Below are 13,476 nucleotides of genomic sequence, written 5' to 3' on the forward strand. Positions count from 1 at the left end.
CATTTAGCAGCTGAACTGAAGTGTACACTTAAAATGAAATAAATAGATGTTTCAAAGCAAGATGATGTTAGCAAAAGCAAGAAGGAACGTTCCAGTGCAGTCTAGTGCAGGAATAGAAAACAAGCCTATTGAATCTCAAAATTTGGACCCACTTCTGACTGGTCTAGAGTATGGTCCACTGCGCATATGGTTACTTGTTTCACCTTTCTTCTTACATCATGGTGACGGGACGGTGACCGAGAGGGAATAAAAGTAGGGAGATGGAATTTTGCCTAAGATTGGAAATCCTTTTTTAAACAGACTCCTCGGATATCGCGAGGATTATTGGCTCGGGATCCTCGTATAAAGCGGAGTTTTCGCGTTCGAGAAACTCTAGAAAAAACATTAAATCCACGGGGCATGTTGCGCAATCACGAATTACCCGAAAAGTAGTGAGGGAAACCCGGCAGAGTATGCACCGTTCCGGATTATGATTTGTGCCGATATTTATCTAATGACAGTTCCTTTTATTGTAATGCTCGGTAATGTTCAAGGGAAAATTTTGATGACAAATCTCGCAAATGATGTTGTGACGGTCCAATCGATGGCGAAAAAATACGGCGTGCACACAACGAGCGGTTGCTACCCAATCATAATAAGCGACCGGCAAATTCCTAGCAATTACCTGACGTGATTGGAAGGCTGAGATATGCGGGCACATTATTTAAAAACTCCTCAACAAGAAAATTGACGCGTCGCAATACAAATAATCAAATCCCGACATTGACCTTATTGGGGTGCGCACGATTGGACACCGCACGATTGGACACCACCACTCACAGCGGCCGATGCCTAGAATTTTTCCGTTGGTTTGGTTAGATAAGTCAAGATGATTGGTTGGTGTCCAATCGTGCTGTGTCCAAAAGAGTGTCCAAAAGAGTGTCACCCGACCTTATTTATTGAAAGAATAAGTAAACCTCATCTCCCTGTAGTAATGCTCGATCTCACGCCGTGATTCCCCTGGTAGAGTAGATGTTGGGCCATTGGATTTCCCCTTCTCGGCAAGGACTCGTGGTGGTCGTGTGGCACACACGCGAGCAAAACACGTGTCGTCGTGCAATGTTGCGCAATATTGTTTAGGATTGACTGGATTGAATTAGACTGAACGACACTAGGTATTTGAAATTAACACAGGCTCTATTATTACACACTATGTAATATTTAATAACAAAAGAGATCGCTTGACTTTACATAAATCTAGGATTACAACTTACGGCTGTTACATTCAACTTAAATTAGGTTCGGAATTATTATATTGGAGTGAACAGATTTAGGATAAATATTAAATTCAGAGTTAGGAAAGCGACAAGTATTAACTTAAATTTAGGATTATTATCATAAAATAACTAATGTAGAATCAATGTGGAATTTAGAGTTAGAGCTAATTGGAATTAGAATTAAATTTAGAATTAGAATTGATTTGAATTAAGATTAATTTAAAATTAGAATTGGAATTAAATTTAAAATATGAACTAGTGGGATTTGAAAATAGGGTTAACCCTACAGCGCGCGACGTGGTTCGCTACGGAGAGCGCGGCGCGACGCGACCTCCGCGCTGCCAGCTGTCGGACTAACAGATATAACAATTTTGAAGATGCCATTCGTTTGCTAGTCGTTTGCTAGTGTTGGCATGTTTTTTTGTTTTGTTTGCATATTAATTAGTTTAAACAAAAACCGAAAATAAAATTTGGACAAACTTGAACAAGTGAAAAGCTGTTTTAGCATTTACCTCGTGATTTCCTGAATAATTCAGTGTCGAATCGTTTGCTAGTCGTTTGCTAGTTCCAAATATATAAGTATTATTCTAATTATATCGATAAATAATGTAATAATTCATTTATTAATAAATGGGATTTCTATAGTATCATTAGCCCTAGTAACTTTCTAGGTGACTCGATGCGCATGCGCTAGTTTTATCCCCAGTAAAATCTGTGGGTGGCATACCTGTACAACTGCATGAGAATCCGGTGTGATTGTACTATCTTTTTCAAAATTGTTATATCTGTTAGTCCGACAGCTGGGGTCACAGAGGTTATCTTTTTAAACTTTAAATTCAGATGGTGAATATACAGTTGAATTACAAGTGCGGACGTGTTTTCCGTTTCTGAATATTTTTTGAAGCCGCCGATTGCATCACAATCGACAATCGTTTTTGTGATACACTTTTTGATTTTCCCATACACAAGTAGCCTTTAAAGTATGTATCGTCCTTACGTTTCGTTTGAGGGACGGGTATTAAAAATGACGAACTGAACTGGTCAAAGTAGAGGTATTGGATGTTGTAGGTCGTGGGAGACGCGGGCGAAAGAGAATCTGAAAATAGACAATGTTTCGACTAACGCGGAGAACACTGTGAAGAAACCCGTTCTGGATGCTGAGTTCTTCGATGTTTATAAAAATACTAATGGTGTCGTCATCGTCATGGAACCAATTGAGCTGTCAACTGAGTAAGATTATTATATTGAAGAATTCTATTGTAAGCATTATTTATTTACAAACGTTTAATAAAAAAACACTTGGTTTTAGCTTAAATGAACTGAAAGATATAGAGTATTATCGTACAAAAGTGAAGGGCAAATTTTTATATGAAAAGGAATTTTTGATAGGACCTAGAAGCCTTATTCTCAATGGCGAAGCCATTAACGAAAAAGGAGGTGGAATATTTTCTCCTAAAGCAGGCTCAGGATATTACGTAATTACGCCTTTCAGATTGGAGGATCGTGAGTAATTACACAAATGTTTTTACTAACAGCTAATTGTCAAAAGAAATTTTGAAAGAATAAAAATTGTAATATTTTTATATTTTCTGATTTATTAAAGAATTAATTTAGGATTATTTCTTGATGTTAGCATTACTATCATGGTGAATCGTGGATGGATTCCTAGAAGTGATCGTTCAACGTTTAAAATGGAAAAGAAGATTACAGATCCCATAGAAATTATTGGCATTATCAGAGCAACAAAAAAGCGACCTCCATTTGTACCTAACAATGCTCCTGGGAAAGGTGTATGGCATTTCAGGTAATAATGCATAATTTACGTATTTGCAAGATTGGATATGTTAATATATTTATTTTGCTTATTATAACTTTGCTTATTTATTTTTATGTAAACCAAAGTTAATGGTTTATAAAATTTAATTACATTGAAAATTACATAAAAAATAATTCAGTTAAAAGTTGTGTTAACATTAAATTAAAAATTAATATTTAAAAGTATTATTAAGTCAGAACGTTGTAATTAAAAAAAATTGAATTACTCTAAATAACATAACAATTACAATAGTACCAAATAAATTTAATATTGTTTGTTTGTAAATTAAATTTATGTGAAAATGATGTAAAAATAATTTTAATATCGATTTTTTTCTTTACACAAGTAAATTCCTAATTTGGGAAAAAATAAGTTTATATATGTTTCAATGCTTATTAAGTTAAAGTTTATGTGTTTTAAAAATAACTAATTGAGGTTAAAAATTAACTTTTAAACTTTAATATTTAATACAAATTGAAACAAGAATGTCTTCTACGGTCGCAGCTAGGTCTTTGTGTTTGTATTGTTTGTGTGATTTTATATACTTTCCTCAAATTTAATGAACTGCGTGCCGAATTAATTTTCAATCATAACACAATTCTAAATTGAACATTAAGTAATATCACGTATTATTAAATATTAATCCTTTTCCCCTCTGAAAAAACTAAAGAAATTTTTGCGAAAAATAACATCTCATGATGATATTTCTCGCAATAATCGATTATGAGTTAGAACGCTTTCCAAGGCAGTGTGACTTTAAAGTAGTAGAGAGATATTTTGACCGTTACTGTATCAATACAAATAATTTGACATGCAGTTCATTGAATTTGAGGAAAGTATATAAAATCACACAAACAATACAAGCACGAAGACCTAGCTGCGACTGTAGAAGGCATTCTTGTTTCAATTTGTATTGATACAGCAATGGTCAAAATATCTCTCTACTACTTTGTTATTTAACTTTTTGATTAAATTTGTAACTTTTTAACTAATTGGTTATTACTCAACTTTATTTATGTATGCTAAAATTAAAGAACTGTAAGAATTGTAACAAATGTGTTCTATTACACAAAAATTCAAGCATATATATGTGTTTGTTTTAGAGATTTAGATGCAATGGCAAAGGTAGCAGAAGCAGTACCTGTGTGCATAGAATTATTAGCCGGATATGGCGCACCTCAAGGTCCGGTCGGAGGACAGACAAAAGTAACTTTAAGGAACGAACATTCAAATTATATGATCACCTGGTATTCGTTGTCTGCCTGTACGAGCTACATGTGATTTCGACAATTTGTACAAAAATTACCTCTTCTTTAAATGCATAGATGTTCACCCGATATACATATAATGATATACATACCGAAAAAAATATGTAAAAAAAGAATGTAAATATATGTACATTGTCATAAAAAATTTTTTTATTATGATTACACGTTATATTTTTTATATTTCATTTTTTTACATACAACTTTATGGAAATGAAACAATGTTGACTTATGCGAATCAAACACGTACAAAACTGAAAAAATAAACGTAATTTGTAGAATTCTTTATTTGAATGTAAATGTGACAACTGTAAATGTATTCTTTATATGAGAAATATCGTTTAATTGTTTTCCTGAAGAATAAAACTTACTGTTAGACCTTTTCGCCTTTCTCTATCATTAAAAAGATCCTAAATGCCGATAGCATTATGGTATAATCGATAGAATTCTATGGCTATAACAATTTGTATATCCATAATTATGTCACATATTATTATCTTTTAGGTTATGTAAGAAGAATGATAAAATAAAGAAGTAACGTTGTTTTTATAATATTCGTAGTATTTTTAATTTTATAACCTGATCTGACTTTTAGAAGTAGTAGCGTTATAAATTTTTTCTGATTTAATAAACCCTAACCTATTAAATTACTATAATCAAAATAACTTTATATTTCAGTTTATTATAATAAAATAAAGCTAAATAGATTGTTAACAATATAAGATTAGGTTAAAATACATTAGTATAAAATAAAATCTTTTAATATTCTAAAAATTACAATACGTAACGATTAACGTGATATAGCGTAACGTGATCTTGCTTCATTAATTTGTATACAGTTATATAAAATTTTTATTGCTTCTCATATAGAGTTGAATAAAATGTGTTTAATCATAATAATAAACACCCTAATGTAAGGTTATAAATAATGTCAGCGTCTTTATAAATATATATAATGCAATAAAAAAATGTAATAGAATGCTTATCAATGAGCACAATACAAATTCATAGGATTCTTCTACTGTTATAGTGTAATCAATAGAATTCTATGGGTATAACAACTTGTATATTCCCGAAAATCTCTGATTTGTGGGATAAAGATGAAATAGAATTTAATGTAATTAAATTGAATTTTTATCGTAAATCTTTTTTATTGTGTATTATATATAAATAAAGAAAATTGTATTTAATACAAAGTAAGAAAATAGAAAATGATGAAATTTCTTCTTACATAACCTAGATATTAATATGTAGATATTAATATGTGAAGTAATTATGAATATACAAGTTGTTATACCCATAGAATTCTATTGATTACACTATAACAGTGGAAGAATCCTATGAATTTGTATTGTGCTCATTGATAAGCATTCTATTACATTTTTTTATTGCATTATATATATTTGTAAAGACGCTAACATTATTTATAACCTTACATTAGGGTGTTTATTATTATGATTAAACACATTTTATTCAACTCTATATGCGAAGCAATAAAAATTTTATACAACTGTATACAAATTAATGAAGCAAAATCATGTTACGCTATATCACATTAATCGTTACGTATTGTAATTTGTAGAATATTAAAAGATTTTATTTTATACTCATGTATTTTAACCTAATCTTATATTGTTAACAATCTATTCAGCTTTATTTTATTATAATAAACTGAAATATAAAGTTATTTTGATTATAGTAATTTAATAGGTTAGGGTTTATTAAATCAGAAAAAATTTATAACGCTACTACTTCTAAAAGTCAGATCAGGTTATAAAATTAAAAATACTACGAATATTATAAAAACAACGTTACTTCTTTATTTTATCATTCTTCTTACATAACCTAAAAGATAATAATATGTGACATAATTATGGATATATAAATTGTTATAGCCATAGAATTCTATCGATTATACTATAATGCTATCGGCATTTAGGATCTTTTTAATGATAGAGAAAGGCGAAAAGGTCTAACAGTAAGTTTTATTCTTCAGGAAAACAATTAAACGATATTTCTCATATAAAGAATACATTTACAGTTGTCACATTTACATTCAAATAAAGAATTCTACAAATTACGTTTATTTTTTCAGTTTTGTACGTGTTTGATTCGCATAAGTCAACATTGTTTCATTTCCATAAAGTTGTATGTAAAAAAATGAAATATAAAAAATATAACGTGTAATCACAATAAAAAAATTTTTTATGACAATGTACATATATTTACATTCTTTTTTTACATATCTTTTCGGTATGTATATCATTATATGTATATCGGGTGAACATCTATGCATTTAAAGAAGAGGTAATTTTTGTACAAATTGTCGAAATCACATGTAGCTCGTACAGGCAGACAACGAATACCAGGTGATCATATAATTTGAATGTTCGTTCCTTAAAGTTACTTTTGTCTGTCCTCCGACCGGACCTTGAGGTGCGCCATATCCGGCTAATAATTCTATGCACACAGGTACTGCTTCTGCTACCTTTGCCATTGCATCTAAATCTCTAAAACAAACACATATATATGCTTGAATTTTTGTGTAATAGAACACATTTGTTACAATTCTTACAGTTCTTTAATTTTAGCATACATAAATAAAGTTGAGTAATAACCAATTAGTTAAAAAGTTACAAATTTAATCAAAAAGTTAAATAACAAAGTAGTAGAGAAATATTTTGACCATTGCTGTATCAATACAAATTGAAACAAGAATGCCTTCTACAGTCGCAGCTAGGTCTTCGTGCTTGTATTGTTTGTGTGATTTTATATACTTTCCTCAAATTCAATGAACTGCATGCCAAATTATTTGTATTGATACAGTAACGGTCAAAATATCTCTCTACTACTTTAAAGTCACACTGCCTTGGAAAGCGTTCTAACTCATAATCGATTATTGCGAGAAATATCATCATGAGATGTTATTTTTCGCAAAAATTTCTTTAGTTTTTTCAGAGGGGAAAAGGATTAATATTTAATAATACGTGATATTACTTAATGTTCAATTTAGAATTGTGTTATGATTGAAAATTAATTCGGCACGCAGTTCATTAAATTTGAGGAAAGTATATAAAATCACACAAACAATACAAACACAAAGACCTAGCTGCGACCGTAGAAGACATTCTTGTTTCAATTTGTATTAAATATTAAAGTTTAAAAGTTAATTTTTAACCTCAATTAGTTATTTTTAAAACACATAAACTTTAACTTAATAAGCATTGAAACATATATAAACTTATTTTTTCCCAAATTAGGAATTTACTTGTGTAAAGAAAAAAATCGATATTAAAATTATTTTTACATCATTTTCACATAAATTTAATTTACAAACAAACAATATTAAATTTATTTGGTACTATTGTAATTGTTATGTTATTTAGAGTAATTCAATTTTTTTAAATTACAACGTTCTGACTTAATAATACTTTTAAATATTAATTTTTAATTTAATGTTAACACAACTTTTAACTGAATTATTTTTTGTTTATGTAACTTTCAATGTAATTAAATTTTATAAACCATTAACTTTGGTTTACATAAAAATAAATAAGCAAAGTTATAATAAGCAAAATAAATATATTAACATATCCAATCTTGCAAATACGTAAATTATGCATTATTACCTGAAATGCCATACACCTTTCCCAGGAGCATTGTTAGGTACAAATGGAGGTCGCTTTTTTGTTGCTCTGATAATGCCAATAATTTCTATGGGATCTGTAATCTTCTTTTCCATTTTAAACGTTGAACGATCACTTCTAGGAATCCATCCACGATTCACCATGATAGTAATGCTAACATCAAGAAATAATCCTAAATTAATTCTTTAATAAATCAGAAAATATAAAAATATTACAATTTTTATTCTTTCAAAATTTCTTTTGACAATTAGCTGTTAGTAAAAACATTTGTGTAATTACTCACGATCCTCCAATCTGAAAGGCGTAATTACGTAATATCCTGAGCCTGCTTTAGGAGAAAATATTCCACCTCCTTTTTCGTTAATGGCTTCGCCATTGAGAATAAGGCTTCTAGGTCCTATCAAAAATTCCTTTTCATATAAAAATTTGCCCTTCACTTTTGTACGATAATACTCTATATCTTTCAGTTCATTTAAGTTAAAACCAAGTGTTTTTTTATTAAACGTTTGTAAATAAATAATGCTTACAATAGAATTCTTCAATATAATAATCTTACTCAGTTGACAGCTCAATTGGTTCCATGACGATGACGACACCATTAGTATTTTTATAAACATCGAAGAACTCAGCATCCAGAGCGGGTTTCTTCACAGTGTTCTCCGCGTTAGTCGAAACATTGTCTATTTTCAGATTCTCTTTCGCCCGCGTCTCCCACGACCTACAACATCCAATACCTCTACTTTGACCAGTCAGTTCGTCATTTTTAATACCCGTCCCTCAAACGAAACGTAAGGACGATACATACTTTAAAGGCTACTTGTGTATGGGAAAATCAAAAAGTGTATCACAAAAACGATTGTCGATTGTGATGCAATCGGCGGCTTCAAAAAATATTCAGAAACGGAAAACACGTCCGCACTTGTAATTCCACTGTATATTCACCATCTGAATTTAAAGTTTAAAAAGATAACCTCTGTGACCCCAGCTGTCGGACTAACAGATATAACAATTTTGAAAAAGATAGTACAATCACACCGGATTCTCATGCAGTTGTACAGGTATGCCACCCACAGATTTTACTGGGGATAAAACTAGCGCATGCGCATCGAGTCACCTAGAAAGTTACTAGGGCTATAGTTACTATAGAAATCCCATTTATTAATAAATGAATTATTACATTATTTATCGATATAATTAGAATAATATTACTTATATATTTGGAACTAGCAAACGACTAGCAAACGATTCGACACTAAATTATTCAGGAAATCACGAGGTAAAGGCTAAAACAGCTTTTTACTTGTCCAAATTTGTCCAAATTTTAATTTCGATTGTTTTTTAAACTAATTTTTATGCAAACAAAACAAAAAAACATGCAAATACTAGCAAACGAATGGCACCTTCAAAATTGTTATATCTGTTAGTCCGACAGCTGGCAGCACGGAGGTCGCGACTGTGGCGTTGCTACGTATTTAGATAGCTTGGGAGAGCACGCAGAATTATGAGGGTAACGACAGAAATGACGGATGTATCGAATACTCGTTGCTTTATTAGCTCTTATAATAATTACTTTTCAACACGTGAACAGGCACAAATTATGTCGTAAGACCAGAAAGAGAATATCTGAAAGACTAGCGACTCGATGCGCTTACAGCGCCCCTAAACTAAACGGAGGAGGCGCCACACTTACCCCCCTCCGAGCGGTTTACTTAATCGCGAAATATTAAAGCTAAAGCTATAATCAAAAATTTGTGCCTGAAGATTCTTTTACAATAGTATATTAAATAGTTATTCCTTAAATGTAACAGTCTTCTTTGGTATTGTCTGGGTCCTCTTCAGATCAGTCTTCCTTGGATTAGTGTAAATTTTGACTGCTGCCTGTGCTGATTTTCTGCAATCAGTCTCCTCAGTGGACTCGGCCTCGAAGAATGCAGGTTTAAGCCGCTCCGTGGAAATATTCGTATGCCGACCCTTGACGTCGACTTTAAAGATGGTATCCGTTATGCGCTCAATTATTTCAAATGGACTCTCATATGGAGGTTCCAAAGGTTTTTTGACTGCATCAACCCTAACAAAAACGTGAGTACAAGAATATAGTGTTTTATGTGCGAATGCTTTCTTTTGTCATGACGAGTGACTGGTTTTGGTCTAATCTTTCGCATGATTTCACGAAATTTCTCGATAAATGGCTGTGGATCCGGAGGAATGTCTTCGTTGAAAAAGAACTCACCAGGAAGGCGCAGGGACGTACCGTACACCAATTCTGCTGCGCTCGCTCCGATGTCCTCTTTGAAACACGTTCGCAGACCCAGTAGGACCACGGGCAAAGTCTCAATCCAGTTTGTACTGTTATGGCACATAATTGCCGCCTTAAGTGACCTGTGCCATCGCTCGATCATTCCATTCGACGCGGGGTGATACGCCGTCGTTCTGATCCTGTCGCATCCTATCAGCCTGGTCAATGCAGCAAAAAGCTGCGACTCAAATTGGCTGCCCTGATCAGTCGTGATGGTGGCTGGCGCGCCAAATCTAGACACCCAGTGTATGAAGAAAGCAGTTGCGACTACATCGGCTGTGACCTGAAAAAGCGGAATTGCCTCCGGCCACCTAGAGACTCTGTCAATGATTGTTAGACAATATAGATAATTTTGACAGTTTGGCAAAGGACCGACAATGTCCATATGGACATGTTCAAAACGCCCCTTCGGCGCCTCTATTTGCTCTGGAAGATTCTTAACGTGTCGGTGAATTTTACTCCGTTGGCATGCTATGCATGAGCGGGCCCATTCAGCAATATTCTTGTTCATTTGCGGCCAGAAGAAGCTTCTACCGATTATCTTCTTTGTTGTGCGGCCGCTCGGATGAGACAAACCGTGGGTTAACGTAAAAATTTTCCTCCGAAAACGGGAAGGTCCCAGATGCGCACAGACCCAATTGGACACCACCAATTATAGCGGCCGATGCCTAGAGTATTTCCGTTGGTTGGGTTAAATTAGATTACGTGATTGGTGGTGTCCGATTGGGTCCGTGCGCATCTGGGACCCTCCCGCTCCTGCTATGTACGTTATTCTCGTCGTAAATTGTCCGATCAAATCTAACTGGCGTGTTTGTCTGGGCGACGCCTTATCTGCCTTTTGCTGAAAAGCAAATGTCAAGGGTTTGTGATCGGTTCTGATGATCAAGTTTCTTCCTTCGATCATGTGCCTAAAATATTTGATGCTCAAATATATAGCAAGCAGCTCTCGATCATATGTGCTATATTTACACTGCGCTTTTTCTAACCTGCGCGAGAAAAACCCGAGAGGTTCCCAATTATTATTAACCTTCTGTTCTAAAACTGCTTCCACTGATACGTCCGATGCGTCCGTTCTCAAAGCCATTACAGCGGAGTTCCTGGGGTAACATAACAATGTTCGTTTAGCTAAAAGTTGCTTACATTCTTGGAATGCGCGCTCCGTTTCCGGCGACCAATTAATTACGCGCCTGTCCTTCTTCCGAGCTCCGATCAACAATTTGTTTAATGGTATTTGCACCTTTGCTGCGTCGGGTATGAATCTACGATAAAAGTTGATGATCCCAAGAAATCTTCTTAGGTCACTTATTGTCTTTGGCTTGGGATGGTTTTGTATAGCTTCAACGCGTTCCGTTGCCGGTGAGATACCATCTGGGCCTATCATGCAACCTAAATAGTGAACCTGTTCTTGAGCGAAAACGCATTTAGTAATATTTATAGTTAATCCATATTTCCTAATTCTTTCGAATATAATGCGTATATGTTTTTTATGCTCTTCATGAGTTTTCGACGCGATGATTATATCATCTATATAACAGTGACAGAAGTCTAAATCTCTTAAAACGGAATCCATGAAACGCTGGAAGGATTGTGCAGCGTTGCACAAGCCAAAGGTCATGACGTTGAACTCGAATAGGCCGAACGGTGTTATCACGGCTGTTTTCGGTCTGTCCTCGATCGCAATGGGTATGTGATAATAAGCACGTGCAAGATCTATCGTGGAAAAGATTCTACATCCGACAAAGTGACGTGCCATGTCTTGAATATGCGGCAAGGGGTAACGGTCTGGACTCGTTACGCTATTTAATCTGCGGTAGTCCCCGCACGGGCGCCACTCACCTGATTTTTTTTTTACTAAGTGTAACGGACTGGCCCACTGACTGTTTGACGGCTGACAAATACCTTCTTTCAGCATGTAATTGAACTCGGCCTTTACTGCCCTGAGCTTGTCTGGTGGTAGCCTTCTGGCCCTTTCAGCGAGTGGGGGCCCCTTGGTGGTGATGTGGTGCCTCACTTGGTGTGGTGCGCACCCACGATTAGTTGGACGTGTAATGTCGGAGAATTTTTCTAGAAGTGCTTGACAATGGTTATTTTTGCTGACTGTAGATATGGTTGGCGACCTCGCACTAGAAACGCGTCCACTTGTATGCAATTTTGTGATGCCGTCTATAAGCCTTTTGTTTTTAATGTCCACGAGCAAGTTGTAGCGATGAAGGAAATCTGCTCCCAGAATGGCTCGTGAGACTTTGGCTACTGTAAATCTCCAGGGGAATTGACGTCGCAAGCCTACATCCAGCGTCAATAATTTTTCACCGAACGTGTCTATGGGCGATCCATTTGCGGCGTATAATTTAAAGTCCCTTGATGGTCGACGGTTGTGAACGGTTGATCTAGGCAGAACAGATAAATCGGCACCCGTATCGACTAAGAAACGCATACCCGTAGTGCTATCGGTTATAATAAGGCGGTATTGGTTTGTTGTGCCGTTTCCCACCGCCTCAATGGCCAACGGCGTGACTAGTTTTCCGAATCTACCGCTTTTTTATCTTCTTTCCACGCACATGGCTTACGGCATTTCCATGAGCTCTTTCCAAATTTGTTATGGAAGTAGCAGATGCCTGTTGAACGATCCTTAGACTTGTTCCTATTCCCATCTTGGTTTCTGGAAAAATTTCTCCTGTTACGGCTTTGACTCCTGCTGCGAGCTGTCCTCCGCATCAACGTCTCAAGCTTTCCGATACGCTTGGTGAGCGCAGCAATTTCAGAGTCCGGTGACTGTGCAGTTGGTACGGCATCATTGCGCGACACTAGAGCTACCTCCTGGACGCCAGACCTCTCCATGGCTTTGTCGGCGAGTTCTGCCAGTTTTTTTAATTCCATGTCTCCTACAACGGTGAGAAGCTCCTGGATCCTCTTGGGCAGCCTCTGCAACCATAAAGTCTGCAGAACGCACGCTGCGACGTTACTGCCCGCCAATCGCGTCATTTCTCTGAGCAATTCGGACGGCTTCCGATCATTTAACTCGAGGCCGGTCAATAATTGGCGTAGCTGTGCTTCCTCGGAAGCGGCCAGTCTCAAGATCAGTGCGGTTTTAATATCGCCGAACGAGTCGTTGGACGGGGGGCGGCTACAATGTCGGCGACGATCTTAGTCGTCGGCGTATCTAAATGTCGGATTACAGCCGCGCATTTTACCGCGT

At 35.2% G+C, this 13,476-nt stretch overlaps 2 protein-coding genes across 6 annotated transcripts; one reads left to right on the forward strand and one right to left on the reverse strand.

The window, feature by feature from the left end:
* Positions 1–1,985: 1,985 nt before the first annotated feature.
* On the forward strand, positions 1,986–4,721 carry LOC105201256 (surfeit locus protein 1-like). 2 transcript variants are annotated; one of them, XM_039450104.1, is made up of 5 exons: positions 1,986–2,236; positions 2,307–2,486; positions 2,646–2,763; positions 2,890–3,060; positions 4,176–4,721. In XM_039450104.1, the coding sequence occupies exons 2-5, from the start codon at positions 2,411–2,413 to the stop codon at positions 4,351–4,353; spliced, it is 543 nt and encodes a 180-aa protein (XP_039306038.1). In that variant the 5' UTR covers positions 1,986–2,236; positions 2,307–2,410; the 3' UTR covers positions 4,354–4,721. The 2 variants fall into 2 exon arrangements, with proteins under 2 accessions (XP_039306038.1, XP_039306034.1); XM_039450100.1 differs by having other exon boundaries at positions 1,987–2,236; positions 2,325–2,486; positions 2,566–2,763.
* Positions 4,722–6,302: 1,581 nt separating this feature from the next.
* Positions 6,303–9,399, reverse strand: LOC105204458 (surfeit locus protein 1). Of its 4 annotated transcripts, XR_005574663.1 has the most exons (6): positions 9,385–9,399; positions 8,790–9,098; positions 8,541–8,702; positions 8,268–8,381; positions 7,967–8,137; positions 6,303–6,847 (listed from the first exon to the last, which is right to left on the reverse strand). XR_005574663.1 is itself a non-coding variant. In XM_039448665.1 (5 exons), the coding sequence occupies exons 2-5, from the start codon at positions 8,564–8,566 to the stop codon at positions 6,670–6,672; spliced, it is 573 nt and encodes a 190-aa protein (XP_039304599.1). In that variant the 5' UTR covers positions 8,567–8,702; positions 8,790–8,990; the 3' UTR covers positions 6,303–6,669. The 4 variants fall into 4 exon arrangements, 3 of the variants coding, with proteins under 3 accessions (XP_039304599.1, XP_039304600.1, XP_039304602.1); XM_039448665.1 differs by lacking the exon at positions 9,385–9,399 and having other exon boundaries at positions 8,264–8,461; positions 8,790–8,990; XM_039448666.1 differs by lacking the exon at positions 9,385–9,399 and having other exon boundaries at positions 8,264–8,381; positions 8,790–8,989.
* Positions 9,400–13,476: the final 4,077 nt, after the last annotated feature.

Source organism: Solenopsis invicta, chromosome 1 (genome assembly GCF_016802725.1).
Source record: "Solenopsis invicta isolate M01_SB chromosome 1, UNIL_Sinv_3.0, whole genome shotgun sequence".
Taxonomy (NCBI): Eukaryota; Metazoa; Arthropoda; class Insecta; order Hymenoptera; family Formicidae; genus Solenopsis; species Solenopsis invicta.